Here is a 22470-nt window from a genome sequence, read left to right as displayed (position 1 = left end):
CAGCACTAATTTCTATTTTTTTTTTAAGATTATTTATTTATGCATATAGAACTGGGGTCAGGCCAGATGTGCAGGGGCAGTGAGAGGATTCACCAGAGTCAAAGTGGGATGCAGAACAGGCAGATCAACAAAGTACACTGCTGAGAGGAGCAGCGGGCCGGTCAGGAGAGGTCTGCTGCGCCATGTGGGTCACCTCCAGGGCCAAGGATGGAACTTGCACTGAAGGGGCTGCAGCCAGTTTGCAGTGCTGCACTTTAACCCATTGTGCCACCATGGAGGGCCCTAATTTCTATTTCTATACCTGCACTTGATCTTAGCCAAAAGGCCGAGAAACAATCTATTTCTATACCTGCTAGCACTCACTGACTCGGAGTATTTCTGGATCTATATATTAATGCCTACAACTACACATATGTAACAGCATAATGAGAGGTCAAAACCTTAAGACTAGTCAAGGTAGAGTACCTGATCAACACGCAAACACACATATAACAGGATCTGTCATATTACTTTACATTGTTACTAGTTGTGCCAGCATTCTTACAAGGTCCTACAATCTGTGAGTAGGAAAGAGAGACAGAGCGCTAAGTATCAATGAACAAAAACCATAGAACTAAGAACCTAAGAGTTAAAAATTCTAATATCAGCCTACAGGAAATGAAAACTAAAGTTACCCTACAGAGATATTATACTGGCAGAACACCTTGTAAATTAACATGAGAAACATAATTTTCAAGGGAGGAATGAGGAACAGGATCTCCCCTCAGGACACTTTCCACAAGAGTATCTGAGAATGCAGAATTATAAGCCATGTCTTAAATTTTAGTCTAGATAAGGCAGAGGATCTCACTGGTGGTCTAGGGGTTAAGTCTCAGTGCTATCACCATGAAGCTGCAGTTTGATTCAGGTTAGGGAGCTAGCTCACATGTGGCACAGCAGACCTCTCCTGTCTAACTCACTGCTCCCCACAGCAGTAAATCTGCCTGTTCTGCTCCCCACTCTGTCCCTGGAGAACTCTCTCATCCCCAGCAACTCTGGCCTATACCTCACTTCTATGCAAAATAAAACCTAAACAAAGAAAAAAAGATTTTAAGAATAAAAAAATGAGGCAGACCCAGTCTTAAAAGTTCTGTTCGGAGCGAACAGCTCAATGAATTAATCTACTTAATTTCTACTTATCACAAACATTAAAACTTGTAATGCCATCAGGCTCAGTTCTGTTTTATAAATGCTCTAGATGAAATGGAAAGTGTATGGTATTATTAGAATGCCAAAAGATTAAAATTTTTTCTAGAAAAAAGTAAGTTGCTACAAAAGCTAGTTATGTATTTCACATACAAAACAACAAGGAAGCATAGTGCAGGCTGAAGGATGGAAAACTACATGCATCCATATGATACACACACACTTAAGAATTTTTTAGTATGTAAGGGGATATTTGTTATCTGTTACTATCAACCTAATATGCCAGTATTTCTTCAATAGAAAGCTTCCAAATTTGGTAAACGGGTTTTGCTCATTTGAGTTGCTAAGAAATATTCACTGTCCAGGTTCACTGAACTTACAGAATATTCAAGTCAATGATGTGTCCTCACCTATCTTCAAAAATAAAAAAATGAAGACAAGTTTTATTTCAGTTCTACACTTTAAGCTACCTAACAATGTCAGAAAATATTTTCAAAAAGGGAAAAAATAAAAGGGAAACACAAGGAACCAAATACTTCCTTTTCAAGTTAAAGACCTCAATGCCTTAAAAAAGAAAGAAAACCAAAGTCATCATTAGGAAGGCAATACCCAATATAACAAATCCTCAATTTCCAGCAAGAAATGGAATGACTTAACAGGGCTTATTACTTTACTTCTTTGGATTACTGATGTTCAGCTACTGATTGTAAGATATAAGAAATGTTAAGGTCTCTTACAAGAAATACGTTTCTCAGTCATTCCAAAGTGAGTAGTAGTCCTCTAAATTTTTGTATGAAGAGTAGACAATAGATTTTCATAAACATTTACCTGAGCTCCACTTCCTCGGTCTGTGATGACTCCTCTGTCTGACTCTCTGCCTCCATAGCCTGAAGCATTACTCCGATTCCCAGGGGGAGCTCCTCTTACACTGTGTCCTGATACTTCTCTCCCAGATCGTTCTGGCCTTTCAACTCTAGTCAACAAAACCCAAAAACTTGTATTATCAAAATGTTATTGTAACTTTTTGTCTTTACACCCAAATGCATTACATACCACTAGGCAGGCATTTAAAACTACAGAAATACCTTGTTTCCCTTTTGTCACTAGACATGCCTCCATCACTTTTCCATGTGGTTGGTCTAGATGGATTGGGCCCTGCTTCTCGAGGATGTCTAGGATGAGTGATATCTGGCCTATCGTGAATGATGACAGTTCTTCTCTCATCTCGTTCCCCTCGTACTTCTCGCCTGTCTGTTTCTCTAAGATCATTTCTTGGTGGCGGAGGCTCATTTCTTCTGGAATCACTGAAATTTTTGGGATACCTTTCAAACCCTGGATCTTCTCTTCGTGTAGTAGGACGAGCTTTTTTCCCTTCACTTTGACCAACAAAGCGTTCTCGCCTATTGATTATCCAAAACAAAGAAGACAGGTCCTAAGAAATACTTACTTGACCTTATTCATTTTAACGTTTATTTATAAAACTTTTAAAAACTTAAAATGAAGTCACTAAAAAAATTACAACTATTGATTATAACAACTCATCTCTTCAAATTGAGTTAATGTCTAGCAAAAAGGTTGGTTTTTTTTTTTTTCTTTTTAGCACCCAGGAGGAATTACATTCAACACTAATGCTACTATCAACATGAAGGAAGATTTATTGTTCTTAACAGCTGAAGCACACCCAAAGTTAACAGTACTTTCACCTACCTTGAAAGGGTAAGAAGATAAAGCTTACATACTTAACCATGCTATGGCAGCTGAATTAAATCAATTTTGAATACTGAACCACCCACATTCCCTTTAACCAAAACAAACAATTTGTTCTGAATATAGTTCTCACATGTAAGTAAGTCTTCAGACTTTGTTAACAAAGAACCCAAATTTATTACTAGCCAAGTCTCATGTACCAAATATTACAATTTTCAATGCATCTATATCTACCTTTCAAAAGATGAAGACTGTACTGTTGAACTGTCAGGAAACCTGCTCCTCTCTCGATGATCGAAATCATTAAATCTGTTCTGCTGGCGAGAGTAGTCAGATCCATGACCAAATCGTGCATCTGTATCTAGAGACAACTTTTTATTCTCGCTCCAGTAAGGATCATCTCGCCTTAAAGAAAAATATTTGCTTCTTTATATAAATTAGTTTTATAATAATAAATCAGCATTTATTTGGAGTTATATATACATGTTAGGAGCTGAATATAAAGGGCTAATACACTCAAAACACTTATAAGAACAAGCTAGCAAAGAATGATTAAATTACATAAAGAGGAATTTTACAGGACTGTTTTAAAACAATTAAATGGAAAAGAGAAAACCTTGAATCTATTTTATAAGAAGATTCTAACCAGCAGTCTACAACCTTTTTAGTTATATTTAATTTTGTAAGTGGTAGAGATGTCCCAAGTACCTTTCATTCATTATACCTCGCAACAAAATCAACTGAATCTCACAGAATTTATTTTAATAAATGTTTGTATTTTGAAAAAAGTAGGAACACAAGTACACATATAATCTACAGTTTCATCTTCCTAAGTTTATGACTCCCATTTTTGTACTATCTGCATTACCGTATTAGAATTTTCAAATTTTTCATTATTGAAGCCTTCTAAGACCAAGTATACCTTCCCAGTCGTGATGGAAACACATCTGGCTTTAGGAAGAGAAAATGGGGTAGAAGAGTGCTGCCTACCAGACAATGCACTGGGTCCATTCCAGTACTACAATCTCCCCCAACCCTGCTGAGCATTACTTTTTTACTCCAGTGATATTTCTAATCCTCTAATTATTCCTAGGTTGAAAGAGACTGACAGTAAGTGTAACTGTTAAAAGAGAAAAATAAGCAACTACCTATGATCTACATCACGTGGGCGTTTCAAAGAATTCCTTTTCTCTTGTTCATAACGAAGTTGCTGCTGTTGCCTTCTCAATTCCTCTCGTTCTCGAGCAATACGTTCAGCTTCCTTGCGTCGTTCCTTCAGACAACACAGAATGAAGAACCAACCAATGCAAAATGAAAACATAAGGTAAATATATATGCAAACTTATTTTAATCCTGTCTTTAAGAAACCATCATAGGCAAGCACCAGGCAAAACACATACCTGGGACAAATAAATTTGATTTCAGTAATCAGTAATCTAAGCTATGGTTTTGTTCTGCAACATTAAAAAGTAATAATGACTGGGTGATGAAAGTAATTAAGGCAAGCAAATAAGGAGGTCAGATTTAATTTTATCATTTGACTAAGCAAAGAACCTGAAGAGAATTAGAAATACAATTCTGAATATGTATGGAGACTAAGTGCCTTAAAATCCTGGATGCAATTCTGCAAAGAGAGGCATTATTTCCTTCCAGCCTTGGGAAATCATTCCCACTATATCATGTAAGGAAGCAGTTATATTTCCTAAGACTGGGGTAGTGACAGAGCCTGGATTACAACTACTCTGGACTCATAGTCCTATGCTCAAACTATTAGGCTGCCATGAAATTGCAGAGCTCAGTTATTACCAATTAGCTAGAACAAAGTCACAACTAAAGGATTTTTAACTAGCACCTAATTCATTATTATCTTTCAGGGACATCTAATAAATGTTCATAGTTTAACTCATATAGAAGCTTTACAACAAGTAAAGCAAGTTTTAGGGCAAAAATCACAGGGTTTGAAAAAGGTCAGTTATTTAAGATGAAAAGATTTTCTGACTGCACCTGTTCAATACGAATGCGTTCCCTTTCCAAGCGTTCGCGTTCCATTCTCTCTCTCTCTAGTTTTTGCCTTTCAATTTCTAGGCGCTCTCTCTCTCTCTGTAAGCGTTCCCGTTCTTCCCGTTCACGAATTATTCTAATGCGTTCTCGCTCTCGACGCTCTCTTTCTGCAATTTCTCTTCGTCTAACAAAAATCAGTATTTAGAAATACTTAAATTATGCTAGCACTGTGTGAAAGAGAATAGCTTCTGAATTTGAATTTTTCCTTGAGGCTGGAAATTTTAAGCTTCAACTCTAAGTTGTTTTAATGTAACTGGAAAGAGAACTTAAAATAAAACTTTAAACAGATTCCAATATTATTACTTATTTATTAAGACTGTCAACTGAGGTGAATTTTATATAGAGTAGTTGCCTCTTAGATGATTCCTGTTTAAATAAAAATCCCACTACAATAATAACCCATTGACACTTTAAAACGGATATTCTATACATATGAATTTCCAAACTACAATTTGTATTGTTTTTGAGAGAAAAACTTCCATTATCTAATATAGAGCCTGTTTCTTTAAACAAGGTATACCTTATTTTGATTAGCTGGGATATCATAAACATCACCATGAATTGTAACATAAGCTATAAGTAAAATGGTTGCCTTTAGGGACTCATGGACTGCTCACTAGTCAATAATAGGTGGGTCCAGGCAACATGCTCTTTTGTGTCAGAAGGTAGTGCATAAGTTTGCCCAACTGATTAAGTTGTTATAACTTATAAATTTGTTTTTGTCAATTCCTCACTCTAAGGGAGCCAGTGTACTTTTGTCTATAACCATGTTTTCCTCTAGAAACCCAGTAATTCTTAATGGACAACTCCCATGGAAATCTGAGGGGTATATTCAATTACATCTGAAGGGTATTTAATGGGTAAGAGACCAAGGATTCTAAATAACTTAAGATGTATGGAATAGTCAGAATAGTCCTACACAATAAAAATCTATCTAACGCTCCTGATACTTTTCAAATGCCAAAGACATTCAAGTCAATAAAACAAAACAGAATAAAATCCTTTAAAAATTTCTGAGCCTAGAGCTTAACACATTTTTTAAAAAATGCTAAGTTGGTTTGATAAGAGGAATGTTATTACATGTGAAAAAGGGCAAAGTTATATTTTAATGAGAGGTTGAAGAGTTGTTCATCATTTCAGAAATCATGTCATGTCAATACTACTCCTGGCAAGACATGATCACTAAATCTGTAGCTTTCATGTTCTCATGAGTCTAAAGAGAACTGCAAACCTCTCTCTTCAATAGCCTAATGACTACAATGACAACATTAGGCCTTTTAGACAATCATGTCTAGAAAGTCATATTTGGAAATATGTTTCATTAAAGGTTTCATTTCTCCTTTGTATTAGAGTTAACAACATTTAAGTTGATTTTTTGGAAGTCATTTGTACAGGTAGGTACATTGTTGTCAATTTCATGGCAGGATAGTAAAGAGTACACCGGAACTTTCTTTTTAATATAAAAGGTATGCTGTCTAACAGGTTCATAGTCGCTGCTCTACTAGGCTCCTACCTCCATTCTCTCCCAATGTGTTATATAAATAAGAAAGAAAGCAAGTTGGGGCTTCATCAAAAGGGGGAAAAATATAAAAGAGAACACAGATTCTGGGTAATCCAAAGATTATTTTCTTTCAGTAAAGTGTTTGACAATTACAGCATCATTTAAGTTGCTTAAATTACCTCTGGCATTTCCTAATATTCTTGGTAATAAATAGATGAAACTCCTTTTAAGTGACCTCTCAAAATGACAGGTTAATATTTAAAAAAACACATTCACAAGAATCCTTTATGTGACACCAAAAATTAATATATGAAAGCAAATGGGCTCTCATGAACTGCTGAGACATTGCCTCTATAAATAGAAATGTTTCATTCTGTTTGTTTTAAAGAGAATGCTTGTTTTTGATACAGCTTAAATACAGTAAGAGTCACAGGGCAAACCTTCCTTTACTTGGGCTCTCTAATTCAAAGTACAATGAATTTTCCTAAAGTGTCAACATACTTTTTAAAACACTGTAGTTTATGTTGAGACTACCATATCTCAAAATCAAGTTTTTCTTTAAAGTCATGATTTTTATGGCGGCAGCTTTGGAGTAGAGGAAAGAGCATTGGACTTGGAGTCAGAAGACTTGGATCTGAGTCCCGACTCTGCCACTCATTAGCCTGGTGGCAATGGAAGAGTCATTTAGCCTCTCTGGGCCTCCATTTTAAAATGGCATAATTAATTTATGGAACTATGGGAAATAGTGACAATAAGTGGAACAGTACTTTTTGTACATTATAAAATGCTATGCAAACTTAAGACACTATTATGTTTTATCACATTTCTGAGACGTGGCAGACAGTTTTCTGTGGGAATACAATGTCCAGGAATCTGGCTTATAACTAGTGTTAAAGATGTACCTAATAGTAAAAGACAGGTATGAAAAGGACTTTCTCCTACCTTCGAAGTTCCATTGCCCGTCGCAATCTTTCAAAACGAACCAAATGTTCTCTCAGTCTTTGTTCCTTCATCTTTTCAAAAGGCAAGATGTCTTTCCTTCTATAGTCTTTATCCCTTTTTTTATCTAGGCTAGCTCTCTCTTTTTCCTTGCTTCTTGCATGAATCTATAGAAAAAAATTATCATAGAACTAGAAATTTAAATAATTTTGGGTTTTGTCTTTCAAGTTTAGCTGGTTATTTGAAAAGCTTAAATCTGTAATGGTATTTTTCTTAAATTTTCTATCACAGAAGTAGGCAAAAATGGTCAGAGATACTTAATTATCTTCTGTAAGAAATAACTAGATAATATATAACATCCCTCTCAGGGACTTACTGTCTCATATCTTCCTCTTCTTGATGGCCTACAATGATCTCCTTTAGTTTGGTCTAGAATTACCATATGTCCTGGACTCTTTGAACCTAAGAGGAAAAAAAATTAAACAAAGGTCTAAATTTTCCTTAAGAAAGAAAATAAGCGTAAAAATGCTGAATCTCAGTCATAAATATGAAATAAACGACCTCCTTAGTCTATGAAAATTTAGCTTAAAGTATTTTTTTAAAATTGCTAAGTCTGGGCCCTCCCCCTGGTGGCACAGTGGGTTAGGACACAGTACTGCAAGCTGGCCACAGCCGCTTCACTATGAGCTGGAGTTCGCTCCCAGGCCCCGGAGGTGACCCACATGGCGCGGCAGACCTCTCCTGACCTGCCCGCTGTTCCCCTCAGTAGTGTACTTTGTCTATCTGCCTGTTCTGCTCCCCACTCTGTCTCTGGTGAATTCTCTTACCACCCCTGCACCTCTGGCTTGTACCCCAGTTCTGTATGCATAAATAAAAATCTTAAAAAGAAAACCGTTTAAAAAAACTGCTAAGTCTGCTAACATAAATACTGTCAGTGATATCAAAAGATCCCAAACTCAAATACAAACTACAAATCAATGACAGTTTTAAATCAATCCAATATGGGGCTTATAAATGGAAAAAATATGTATATTTATTTTTCAAAGAGTTAAAAAGGAAAAGACAATTAGTACTATTAAACTTCCTCTTCTACAAAAGTGCTATCCACAACAAATTTAAGTATCTGGATTGTAATCTCTTTCCTTCTACTGTAAAAATTAAGTTACAGAAAGAATTAGAAAGGGGCTGAGAAGATAATAGCATACTTATTCGTTTCTTTTCTTCATTTTTTTTAATTGATTCTGAAGTCTGGCCACTTGATCCATTATCATTCTTCTCATCTTTACCTTCTATTTTCTTAGTATCTTTGCATTCTTTTTTTTCAGATTTTTCAGATGACCTTTTCTCTTCTTTTTTGACAGAGGCTTGTGTCCTGGCCATACCACCCCACACAAGAAAATAGAATGAGAACTACATCATCAAGGTATTACTAAACAAGTCTATGTGCTGTTTATCAAAAAAGTAAGTCCTTACTTGCTACTCCTATCACTTGTACTTTTTTTATCTCCAGAACTTCTTGAAGTGTTCTTTTCATCATTTTCTTTCTTCAATTCTTTCTTAGAAGGATCACCTTTAACCTGAAAAATTTGAACGAGAAAATAATCTCAGTTCTAAAGTTACTTTCTACAATTATAAAAAGTATGTTGATGATAGAAAATTTGGAAAGCATGAAAAAAAATACATAAAAATAAAAATCATTCAATTCTACATACTACCAGAGTAGCATCTTAAAATGAAGAATTACTGGGCCCTCCATGGTGATGCAGCGGGTTAAATCACAGCACTAAGAAGCTAAAGCCATTTCAGCATGAATTCAAGCCCCGCCCCAAGGTGACCCACATGGCATGGCAGACCTCTCCTGACCCGCCCGCTGCTCCCCTCAGTGTACTTCATCAGTTGGCCTGTTTTGCTCCCCACTCTGTCTCTGGTGAATTCTCTCACCGCCCCTGTATCTCTGGCCTGTACCCCAGTTCTGTATGCATAAATAAATATTTTTTAAAAATGAAGAATTACTAACACTCAAAGTAACTTCCCTTTTATAAAGCCAGCCAAACTTACTTTTTCAACAGATATCAGTTGTCCATGAAGCTCAGTGCGATGAAGATGTGTAATACATCTGGAAACCTCTGTGCTTGAAGACATAGTTACAATGCCGTAGCACTTTGCCCCAGGACTTCGAGCATTTGTTACTACCTTTGCACTCAGAACCTGTAAAATGAGATCATACTTTAGAAACTCTTACAATACACACTTTTAAAGAGGTGACACTTTAAAATTGAAAATACTTCAACTAAAGGATATTTCACTTTATCTAAATTCAGGAAAATTGGTTAATTTAAGACATATTATTGGGTTGTTGGGAAAATCATGCTGTATTTTTTTTGAAAAACAGAAAATATGTCAAGACTTTTCCAACCCAATATTCTGTGTTATATGCTCAGGACTGCCATCTACCTTGCCTGTAAGCACTAAAATACTTAGGGGAACAGATTAGAATAAGATATTATGGGTACAGTATAGGAAGGCAATTTAACACATTTTTTTCTTCTTTTCAAACAAAGTCAAAGCATAATTACTCGTATCAGTGAAGTAATGATGAAATTAATGAAACAAATGATTGTCAATTAAATTTGGGCCAAAGTTTACCTATCAGAGGTCTACCCTGAATCTGTTAGAGAAGAAAATAAGGTTAAGTTTCTATAAAGTTTCTTAAATGAAAGTGAACATATTTCTATGAGTCACTATAAGAAAATTTCAAAATGAATTAATCAGCCATATGTTAAAAAAAAAAAAAAAGCAGCTGTAAAAATACACCCTAAATACACTTCCCATCTAGGGGTTTTTAAAATAAACCAATATAAAAATGACAATTTCTGTTCTATGAAGTGAATTATTATGAGATACAAGCAGTAGTATATGAGTAAAACAGAAATTAAAAGAATAATCTAGAATAACGCAGAAACAATGCCAGGAAGCAGTAAATAGGGAATTTAGGAAGATATATGATGTGGGTGGCTATAAAGTAGCTGCTTTTATTTTAATTCTGGGAAAGGCTAACTTGTCCCCCAACAGTGATTTAATTAGAAACTGAAGACCTTGTTACCAAGTGCATGATATTTTTACACAGTTTTAGCCTAATAACTGCCAACATTAAAATATAATTTTTATCTTTAAAAAAATTACTGAAAATAGAATAAAAGATATACCAAACACTATAATTTTCAATGTTCTGATATGACTACAACCACTACAACTAATTTAAAAAAAAAAAAAAAAAACCTCCTAAAACAAACCAGATAAATAGTCGTAACATTCATTAGTGACTACTTACCTATACTGGTCTTTAATTTAATAAATATTTTGAAAGTCTACCAAATGTACACAAAGTATAGAAGAGAAGCATCCTGCTCTCAGCGAACTCAAACTATAGGTTAAGTAGGATGTATAGTGAAGACTAAAATATAAGGTAAAACTATATTGAAAACTAAAACATAAGGCAGAAAGGACAGGTTAATTCAAAAGTTAAGTGAATTTTAATTATTGACTACTATTGTCTTACTTTAAGTAAGACCTTTATATGCTAGGAAAACCTTTCTTGATGTACCAACCACAGTAAAGATTCCTCTTTTACTCTACTGGCATTCTTGTTTCACATCACACATCACAGTTTTTAGTTAAGGTATACTTTCTTCCCAACACTGTAATGAATCTGCATGATAAGGACAATGTCAGTTGTTTGTCGCCCCCCCCCCCCAATTCTATGTGACACTGCCTAATATTAATCTACCTATATTTTCCACTGACCAAATTTGCCTTTGCAACACTAGGTGGTAAAATACCATGATGAATAAAACTCAATTCCTGGTTAAAATGGGCTTTTAATACAAAGATCTTTAGGGCTCAGAGTGAGATTTTATGATAAAACTCACCGTTACCACAGAACTCAATAATTATGCCTGTAACAGTCCTAAGAGAAACAAGAAATTAGAAGATTTTACACAATACTGCTTTGTATAGAATTTCTATTTCCAATGGAGACACACAAAAAAAAAATGAATAAAGAAAAACATACCTTTCCATATTTGCCAAAGAGGTTCTTCAAGTCAGCAGCTTTGGTATTAGAAGAAAGTCCACTAACCCAGATATTTTTAGTTGAGCTTCCGCTGCCACCACTTGTACTACTTGTGCTTCCTGAAACAGATTTAATAATAGATGTCTAAGTATCTAAATTGGAATTTTTTTTACAAAATTATTATTATTGGAATTTTTAACAAAATTATTATTATTATCAAAATTATAAAATCTCATTTAATTTTACTACAGTCTTACTATTATCAAAATCCTATGAGTTTGCCATTAAATTAGATGCAATATTAAACTATAAACTATTGAGGAAAAAGTCTGAGTAAACGTGATTATTTCCTACTGCATGAGTTTTAAGTTATAGTGGGTTAAGAAATCAATTACATTATCTCTTGGATTTTTGCTGTTGCTTAATAATTTATACTATACCACTGTCTTGGCATAGGCTATCAGGAAGCAGTTATCTATGAATCTAATGACCACTTTAATTACCCACATTCTATTATGGGCTTTAGGTCCTGAGAAATTCATAATGCAAGAGGGACCAGTCACAACAAAGGATGAAAACTGTTGTCAAGAATTTAATGTTTAATAATGAAGACTAACCAACGAACTCGTCTTCATTCTCTATTAGACCATGAATAAAAGAAAATGGGAATTATAAACAGCTAGATAACCCTGCATTTAATAAAAAACAATCTTCTAAAACAAATCAATCACAAGATCAGAAACCTTAAAATCCTTTAAAATGGGTAAATTGTAATTTATGTGAATCATTTCTTGTCTATTTACATGAACAAATTAATGCCATACATGCAGATGCCATCTTAGAGTAAAGGCCTAGTCATCCTTCAGTAGGGCTATTAAATTAGGAGAATTTTCACTCATTTCACCTTACTTGTAAAATAATTCTCAACTATTTTAAGAAATAGTACATAAGCAATTAAAAGGTAACAATGTTTATGATCTCATTGTTATTAGTCTATGTGGAAAGAATAATAAACCTTTCAAGTTTTAAAAAACTATGTAAGATTTAGGTTAAAAACTGCTCTCAGTGTTGACAACATATACCTGGACTTATTTAAATATTAATGTCGATGCCATTTCTATTGTTAAGAAATACATTCATCAACTAACTTATTTTTTAAATGACTTTTTTTTTTTTAAGATTTAATTTATTTTTTCTAGAAGAACTCGGGTATAGGCCAGAGGTGTGGGGAAGTAAGAGGGCTTACCAGAGATAAGTTGGGGAGCAGAAAAGGCCAACCTACTGAAATACACTGCTAAGGGGAGCAGAAGATAAGACAGGAAAACTCTGCTGTGCCATTATGAGGGTCAGCTTCCTGGCTGGGGATCAAACTCAGGCCATACTGGTGACAGCGCTGAGACTTAATCCCTAGGCCAAGGGAGGCCCTAAAGAATCTACTTTATTTCATAAAATGTTTGTGTTGCTTTTTGGTCACAGGCAAGCATTTTATTTAGGGACTGCTCTTAATTACAGAAAAATTTTTTATAGGAAGAAGTTAAATTTAACCAGAACTACTAAACTGCTAAATTTAAAAGATAATACTTATAAGTTTAATTATATTTTATTCATTAACAAGGATGTAAGGGACACGGGCATTGCAACTGTCAATTACTAAGTCAGTTACTAAAATTTCCGCAACAAAGTTAATTAAATCTAAGAACACATAACACTTCTTTAAGCACTCAGGAGGCAGTTCAGAATTTCACATTACTTGAATAGGTAATTTCCTCAAAAATGCTTTTATAGAAAACAAATATTTTTTAAGAGGGCAGCATGTGTATGAGATGAAACTATAGGCCAGGTAATGAGAGACTTCCCAATAACAGAAAGCAATCAAATATTTAAGCTCATGACACTTTAACACAAAACTTTTTTACATCAAACTCATCCAAAGTAAGCTCAATTAGAAAGCAAACCCTGAAGACAAAAATACCATATATTACTTCTATTTTGTAAGCTTGCCTTCCTTCAATAAATGAACAAAGTAAGCAAATATTAGAGATATTTCTTTCTAAATGCCATACTCCACAAGTATACACAAGTATTTATAGCACATTTCCTAACAGACAGAACAGGGTAAAGGTTGTGTGGGTATGTGGAGGTCACAAATGACTACAAATAAATTTAAAATGTAAACAAATAGTAATTGCTCAATCATACCAAGAATTTACTATAGCAAAGGTCATCCAAAATTTTTAGTTTACTGATGTTTAAGGAATAAATGTTAATGAAAGCCCCAATTATTAGTTTTTAACAAAAATATGCAATTTACAAATGATATAAAAGGAAAAAATTCATTACCTTTGTCATCTTTGGATGATGTCTTGCTGTCTTTAGATTCCTTTGAAGAGCTAAAGAAGCAAATTACCAGAAGAAAATTGAAAACAAAAAAACAAAAGAAAAAAATCCAAAACTCGAACAGCTTCATATAGACTGTATTTCAGACTAGTGCTATTCACACAAATTAACAATTCCAAAGGCCTAGATTAGGTTATTTGAACAAATGGTTCCCTTAGGATTCTTGCACTGATTTTCCCCAAGATGCCTGAAGATCTAGATTTTCTGACAATTCTATTCAGTGGATATATGGCCATCTTCTCCAGATTTCAGGACTGGGACTTGACTTCATTTTGTGTTCTTAGGACTGATAGTTGTTCATTAACCATCATCACAAGGATTTTTAAAAATAAAACACAAAAAATTTGTCAATTTGAAAAAAAAAACAAAAACAAAAACAACCAAAAAAAAAAAAAAAACCAAATATATGCTGACAATTCGACAATGCAATCAGTAGGACACACTGCATATTACGAAGATCTTGAAATTTTTTTTAAAGTAACTTATGACGGTCAAAAATATTATAGGCAGGATCATAAGTACTAATTACTGTACATGGTCTTGAAGCCACCCCCTTAATGTAGAGTGATCTTATTGAATGCTGGAATTCAGTATCGTAAAGAACTGACATAGAAAAACAAACCTCTTTGCTTGACCAGAGGCCCCTGTAGACGAGGGCCCTTTCTTCAAAGTATCCTTTTCTTTGTCTCCAGATTCTGCTTTCTTAGAACTTTCTCTGGCTTCCTTCTCGACAGGATCACCCTTCACGCAGTCTTCCTTCTTACCATCTTTATGGTTCGCATTCATCTCATAATCCTTGCTTTCCTTCTCCGGGCTCTGTGCAATGGCGTCCTGCCCATCTTTTGGCTTACTTGCTTCAGAATCTGTAATTTTCACATTTTTACCTGTTTCTAGGAGGTCATCACCATCAAAATCCAGAGTGATGGCATCTTCAGCCTGGATTGTGACCGAGATGTTGTCATCCTCAGCTTCTTTCACAGTCGCATTAGCTTCCATCTCTTCATGAGCTGTGTGATCAGCCTCAGCTAGGTTCCCTTCTGAAGGAAGAGGTTTAGATACTTCTTGTGTACCATCACCAGAACCTGCTATATCTAAGAGGATTTAACAGGAATAAATATGGCAAAACAAGAAGTTTAAACAATTTCATATTCATAAGCTAGAATAGGACCTAGAAAATATAAAGCCAGTTATTAGCACTGATGGAAGGTTAGGGAAAAAAAAACACAAGGGTATTAACTAACATAAACAATCCTTTACCCAGGATCACTTATTCTTCATGGAAAAAATGATTTCTACATACAAATACCAAACAACAAAAGGGTGGAAATGGTTCCATGCTGATGATACCAGTTCTTCATTTCTGGTTGTAAGTTAATGCATATAGAAGACTTTTATCCTTCATGAGATAATGGCAAGTGTGCAGAATATTCAATGTTCGAATCATCCTGGAATTTAACCCTGATGACCTTCTGAACTCCCATGGTGATATATCTTGAAAATTCACAGTCTGAGGATGTCAGTCAGTCTTCAGGATATTTCAAGGCATCTTTTTCACTCTTCCTGTTGAATTGTTGCGTAGTCCAGAACCATATGGAAAACTGGTACAGAGGCTCCAAAGATGGCCTGCTTCGTTATGTTCAGGAAATGGGTTATTTCCAGTCTTCATCCTGTCCAGTCAGTCCCGCAATTACCATTTTCAAAGATATCTTCCATTCCCCCAAAATAGAAGGGCTTCAGGTATATGAGATTTTCAGTCAGTATCTTTACTTCATCATTGCTTCTAGACTTTTCATTCTGCCTTGCTCAGAACCCTGTTCCATGTCCTTTCTAGTCCAAAGTAGGATCCTTATCCTTTGACTTCTGTCCAAGTACTCTGCCATGATCTTGTACCGACCACATGTTTTACTATTACTGTAATTGTACTGGATGAGACTAAAACTGTCAGAAACTGTATGAAAGTTTCTCTAAGCAGCACATAAAAGTCAGTCTCCTACTCACCCACCCATTTTTAGGACTAGCTGTAAAATTCATTACCCATTACACATTAGGACTCCAGTAAGCACATACAAGTTACTGCAGTGCCAGTCTTAAGGATATAATCAACTTACCGTATGCTAGAAGTTATTTTAAAATATAAAATTAAAATTGTGTTAAGCAGAAAAAGGCAGTGCCCACTACAGTAACTGATATGTACCACTTAGAACATATCTTAAATATAAAAAGGAAAATTAAAATCAATTGAAAAAATAAAACCAAGGTTCTAACTTAATTCATTAAATTGATAAATTTGAAAACAAACTCATTTCAAAAATAAGATTTCAACTAAGGAATACTTTCATATAATTTACTGTTTTTCTAAATGTCAACAAATTTTAAACTCTACTTAACATCAAACATACCTTTCTCATTTTCTTCTTCCTCACCATCCTGAAATTCAAAGAATAAGCAAATGTAAAATGAATTCACATAAAACTGGATTTTAGTAAGAGTATAAAATCAGTCAAGTTAATTAAGTAATATTAATTAGGATACCTATCATTGGCAAATATAGGGTTTGCCAATGAGAACAAGAACCCATTTAGAGAAAAGTCTGATACACACAATTTTAGATAAGAAAACAGGTATCTGTCAATGATTAGCTAAATAATGAATTTTATTAGTTTCACTATTCAAAACTACTTCATGTAACTCATATGTAACTCAAATCTTATATCAAAAAGCTGGCAATAAAAAAAACTGACCTGATTATTTTGCAATTCAGCTCAAAGGCACTCTTAGGGCATACTATTAAAACTATTACCAAAAGTATAACCTGAAGACATATTTTGAAAAGTCTAAATGTATTTTAATATACAAATATAAAATACTCCCTTTTGGGGCATCTCAGAAGTGAGAAGAGTAGTTAATTTAAAATTATTCATTCCTTTTTATCTGTCATGTATACACTGGTAGTCATTAACATATAACTGTATTTGTGCATCAAAACAAGTAACTCACATTTTAAAAAATTATTTAAACGATAAAAATGATTTACCCAATTTAACAGTAAGTATGTGCTACCTTGCAAACAGGAATATACAAAAGGAAAATTCTGGGCCTCCTGGTGGCGCAGGAGTTAAAGTGTCAGCACTATCACTCTATGACTAGCCACTTCAATAAGAGTTTGATCTCTGACTAGGGAGCTAACCCACATAGTACAGCAGACCTCTCCTGTCTTGCCTACTGATCCCCCCCATCAGTATAATTCAGTAGATCTGTCTTCTGCTTCCCACTCTGTAGCTGGTGAATCCTCTCACCCCCACTCCCCCTGCATCTCTGATCGACACCCTAGACCTTGTATGCATAAATAAAAATAAATCTTTTTTTAAAAAAGCATGCATTTCTTTAACATGCCAAATATTTTACCATATGCTCAAAATCATATTGGTAAAAATCATTTCTAAGAAATAATTTTAAAATTACTTTTTCAATTTTATATTACTTATGTGAAACTAAAATTACTGGTTGACAGAAATATTGAGTCCCGTCATTACATAAATCCAGTGTATTGTGTTCTAACATTTCCTAACAAATTATGATACCGAAATTTAATTTTAATCATTATGCTCCTAGCCTGCAACATTTAGAAAGGAAAGAAAAATGCTTTAATTTGGTTGAAGTGGCAGCAAAGGAAGAATGTGGTATGCTGAAATCATATAAATCTTTTTGTTCTAAGCTATCTTTTACTTTAGCAATTAATCTTGGAAAGATAAATTGGGACATCTGAACATTTATTCAAAAGCAGACAAAGAATGCAACTTGCTTCTCCTTTATCTATCCATGATGCCAACTATACACCATTCAAGAGGTTACTAATAAATTCAAGGAAAACTATGGCAAAAGGTATTTGCTATTTTTAAAACTAACCTCAAACTTTAAAAATACTATCATGTCAAAGCCAAATTCCTTTCTGATGTAGTTCCCCTGCCAGTCATTAATGTTATTTCCAGTTGTTAAAGTAAACTGGTAAAGGTTTAAGTACTTTATGCTCACTACTCAATATGTTTCATAATTTCATGTTTTCAAAATAGTGGTAACATTAGCTTTATTACATATATTTAAATGTTCCCTAAGAAAGGGATTTGACCCAGCTTCTAGAAAGCAACCAACAGTAAAGATAAATCACACACAAAAAAAACCTAAGGTTAGTTTAAAAAAAAAAAAAAAACACGCCATCAATGCACATGTTTTAATGTGCAATATGCATAGTATGCACAACACTGCTAAAAGTCCTAAATAATCCTTGTAATAAGGAAACAAGTCAAGAAATGCAGTGGGAGAGTTTTCCTTTTTAAATGATATATATGCAAAGACATGATGTGTCCCCATTGAAATTCATTCTGTTCCACTGGAAAGTTTTTCAGAATAAGGAATATAGTAAATAACCACAATGTGAGGCATTCTTTTAGATTAACTACCTTTTTAGTTTATCTTGGAAAAATATATCTCACATATGAAAATGAAGCAAATGCTCTATAAGACAGGTACTTATATTTGAGGTGTGATCTACAATCTTTCATTCTTTCATCAAATGCCAAAATTCATATACAAAGCTTTTCTATTTTTATTGCATTCTAGTGGAAGCAAAGATTACCAAGAAAACAAAGACAGGCCTATGATTTACCTACAAAGTACTCACTAGTATACCCATTCTACTACCTAACCGTAGCTTAATCTGTGATACATGTATGCGGCTAAGTAGGAAGATCACCACTGGAAGTCCTCCTTGACTTGTATGAAGATAGTATTCAGCCTAACTCATTTAAAACAAACATTCAAAATTACCCTCAATCATCACCGTGACTGCTATCTGGCTACCTGCTAATGAATCTGAGAAATACAAGTATCTGTTACAAAGTATGCACTCAATAAATATTTGTTGAAAGAATGTAAGGCACTGCTATCTTTAGGTAGAGGGACTCAACTAATCATGTATTATATTCAACTGATCATGCATTATGTTTGTACTTAACTGCAGCACTGTGAAAGTGTAACAGAATCCAGAAAACAATATTCAATAGCTCGGAGTTATTTTAATAAAAAGACTAGCAGGGTTGGAATCATGAGATTTAACTTTCTTATCCTGTCTTTACTAGTGAAATAGTTATTCTCTGATATTGTCATCTATTTAGGTGAACTTCACCTCACCTAGTAAGTAGAGATAACATGTAATCTAAATATGATGTACAGGATTAAGTAAGATAATGGGTGTAAAAAGTTCTCTGTAAAGAGTAAAAGTCCTAGATAAAAAAGAGACATTACAGAAAACTATTATGTAGGAGATGAGATAAACCTGGCTTTGAGAGGTATACAGATTCAAGCAAACAAAAAAAGCACTATTAGTCAAACAATAAGAGTAAAGGCAAATAGAAAAGGATCAACTGAGAATAACAGGAAATTTTTCAATCATTATAAACACTGTAGGGGCCTCGCTGGTGGTGCAACGGGATGGAGAGCAGCACTATGAAGCTTATGTGGCCAGTCATCTTCTGTTGTGCCCACTGCTCTCTGGTAAGTACTCTTACCATGCTAGTGCTACCCCCTGCCCTGTCCTGCATCCCAATTCTTATATGCATAAATAAATCTAAAGAACACTGTAGAGAGGGCCATCCCTGGTGGTGCAATGGGTTAAAGTTTATCTTGGAAAAATATATCTCATATATGAAAATAAAGCTAGCTGCAGCCACTTCAGCACAAGTCCAATCCCTGGCCAGACAGGGCAGACCTCTCCTGTCTTGCCCACTGCTCCCCTCAGTAGTATACTTTGTCAGTCTGTCTGTTCTGCACCCCAGTATGTCTCTGGTGAATACTTTCACTGCCCCTGCAACTCTGGCCTATACCCCAGTTTTGTATACATAAATAAATAAAAAATCTTTAAAAAAAAAAAAACCACTGTAGAGAAAGTTTTCCAGATAGTTCTCTAGTTAGTTGTAATTTCAAGTAAGTAAAAATAAAACAAATAGCCACTAACTACACATATAATATGTGTCAAGATCTATGCTTAATCCTCACATCAATCTAGCGGGTAGGAATTATAATAATGTTCATTTACATATTAACTAAGAGAACCTGTCTAAAGTCACAATCTTTTAATAACAGAAGCAGAACCCAAACCAAATTCTATTTAGTATGACAAATAATCTAGAGACTATTAATACCTAAAGGTTAAAAATGTAGGCATCAAGACAGAGTCTGAAGTCTGGCCTTATTAAAAATAAATATATCCATAAGCAAATTTACTGCCTACTGCTTATGTTTTTTAAGTAGGTAACAGAAGAGTAAATTACAAGTCCACCAGCAAAAGGACAGGTGAAGGAGATCGATGAATACTTTATCTCATAGCTTTTGCATTGGAAATGTTATTTTAAATAATTATGACATTTGACTAAATATGCTAACATTTTATTTTAAAATAATTATAGATTCACAAGGAGTTACAGAGCGAAAAAAGAAAAAAAACCTAAATCATGAAAACAAAAACGTAACATGTTAGCCTATTAGTTGATGATATGACAGGACTAGTCTAAAATACACAGTAATCTGCTCATTTCGGGAGGGGTACACTCTCATGACAGATGTAGCCAGCGGATAAAAAAAAATCTTAAATTATTTCAGTAATTTATCACTGGTAGTGTTGGGATAATGATTCTAAGAACTGTATGTTTTATGAGATACATAAAATTCTTAACCTATGAACTTAAATGTATTTCAAATCTATTTACTTTAAAAGTACTAACAACAAAACCCCACACATTCTCTAGCACTATACATTGAAAATGCCTAAAAAGAGCCCTCTCTGATGGTACAGAGTTAAATAAAGCACAGCACTATGACATTATTGTAGCCACTGCAGCACAAGTTGGATCCGTGGCCGGGAAGGTGACTCACATGATACAGCAGACCTCTCCTGACCCACCCGCCGCTCTCCTCAGCAGTGTATTTCTGTATGTCTATCTACTTGTTCTGCTCCCCACTCTGCCTCTGGTGAGTCCTCTGACCCACCCTCCCTCACACACATCTCTGGCCTATACCCCAATTCTGTATGCATAAATAAATAAATCTTTCCCAAAAAAGCCTAGAAAACATCAACATCAATGACCCAGTAGCAATGAACCCCTACCATCAAGCTTATTGTCTTAAAATGCCATTTACCACTAAAAGGTAAACCCAGCTAATTTCAGGTCTGGGGCAGGAAATGGAACACCGTTTCATATTAGAAAACAAGGAACAATCAAGAACTACTAGGTTCACAGTGAAAGAACTCAAGAGTCCACCCTAAGAGGTTCTCACTAACTACAGATAAGGCAATCTGCACACTAAAAGTGTAGTAACTACAGTGAATTGAAATAACTAAGCAGAGTTAGGCCATTAGTTCAAAATGAAATAAAAGGAGAAAAAAGTCACTGTTCAGATCACTACACTGAAAGGCAGCAAATAGAAAGAACCAACTATATACCCTGGGTTTTTTGGGTAAACTTTAACACTGCGTGGGGAACCACACAGCAGATAGTAACTTTATCTTCCTAGGGAAATTCTAGGTAAGAATGAGAGTATATCACCACTTTGATCACCCTAATAAACAAATGTGGTATGGATCACCAATGACATATCACCCAACACACACATTAAATAGAATGCAACACTACCTTAAATATAACACTATGAAGCAGTGATTGTGCTGGAAATCAGGAGACCCTGAATTGAATAAATAAGGCTTTAGATCCTACCACAAATAACAACTTATAGGAAATAAAGTAAACATGTATGTAGTCAGCAAAATCTAGAAACTCTGGAGGAGTGGTTGGCAAACTACATTATTGTCTGTTTTTGTAAATATTTTTAATTAAAACAGTTAGGCCTATTCATTTAGCTACTACCTGTGGTGGCTTCCACACTACATGGCAGAGTTGAATAATATTGATATAGATCAAAAGGCCCAAAATGGCTAAAATATTTTCTATCCTGTCCTTTAAGAGAAACTGTCAACCCTTGCTCTTTGGATAAACAGCTCAATTCCTTCAACAAATAAAGTGGGGTAGAAAAGGGTAAAACCTTTAGAGTAAAAGAGATCTGGTATACATGTTAACCACTCACAACATGTAGAACTTATTTGTATTGGATTACAAACAAAACCTATAAAAAAAAATCTCTGGGCCCTCCCTGGTGGTGCAGCGGGTTGAAGCACAGCATTGAGAAGCTAAAGCCACTTCCACATGAGTTCGATTCCCGCCTGCCCCAGAGGTGACCGCATGGGGCGGCAGACCTCTCCTGACCCGCCTGCTGTTCCCCTCAGCAGTGTGCTTCGTCCATCTGCCTGTTCTGCTCCCCACTCTGTCTCTGGAGAAGCCTCTCGCCACCCCTGAGCCTCTGGCCTGTACCCCAGTTCTGTATGCATAAATAAATAAATCTTTAAAAAAAAAAATCTCTGCACAACTGAACATCAGAATACTAACCATATATTTGATAGTAAAAACCTTTTATTAGAATTGAAAAAAAAAAGAAAATATGTTCTGAGATCATACTGAATATGAAGTCTAGGATTTGTTTTAAAATAACAGACAAAGGGGAA

At 34.8% G+C, this 22470-nt stretch overlaps 1 protein-coding gene across 7 annotated transcripts in view; it reads right to left on the bottom strand.

The window, feature by feature from the left end:
- The window catches only part of SLTM (SAFB-like, transcription modulator), a 45007-nt gene that overhangs the window by 4847 nt on the left and 17690 nt on the right, over positions 1-22470 (bottom strand). For 4 of the 7 annotated variants that reach the window (XM_004687739.2, XM_012728692.1, XM_012728694.1 and 1 more), the window contains 14 exons: positions 16262-16289; positions 14485-14953; positions 13806-13855; positions 11466-11584; positions 9452-9601; positions 8867-8970; positions 8599-8765; positions 7770-7855; positions 7397-7560; positions 4897-5077; positions 4041-4165; positions 3127-3297; positions 2271-2585; positions 2014-2158 (listed from right to left, as the gene is read on the bottom strand). In XM_004687739.2, the coding sequence (XP_004687796.1) occupies positions 2014-2158; positions 2271-2585; positions 3127-3297; positions 4041-4165; positions 4897-5077; positions 7397-7560; positions 7770-7855; positions 8599-8765; positions 8867-8970; positions 9452-9601; positions 11466-11584; positions 13806-13855; positions 14485-14953; positions 16262-16289 (2274 nt within the window). The remainder of the gene's footprint in view (positions 1-2013; positions 2159-2270; positions 2586-3126; positions 3298-4040; positions 4166-4896; positions 5078-7396; positions 7561-7769; positions 7856-8598; positions 8766-8866; positions 8971-9451; positions 9602-11465; positions 11585-13805; positions 13856-14484; positions 14954-16261; positions 16290-22470) is intronic. The other 3 variants (XM_004687740.2, XM_012728695.1, XM_012728696.1) reach the window with 2 other exon arrangements.

Source organism: Condylura cristata, unplaced genomic scaffold (assembly GCF_000260355.1).
Source record: "Condylura cristata isolate star-nosed mole 26May11 unplaced genomic scaffold, ConCri1.0 scaffold00023, whole genome shotgun sequence".
Lineage (NCBI taxonomy): Eukaryota > Metazoa > Chordata > Mammalia > Eulipotyphla > Talpidae > Condylura > Condylura cristata.
The sequence above is the reverse complement of the archived record's forward strand: the minus strand, read 5'-3'. Positions and strand labels throughout refer to the sequence as shown.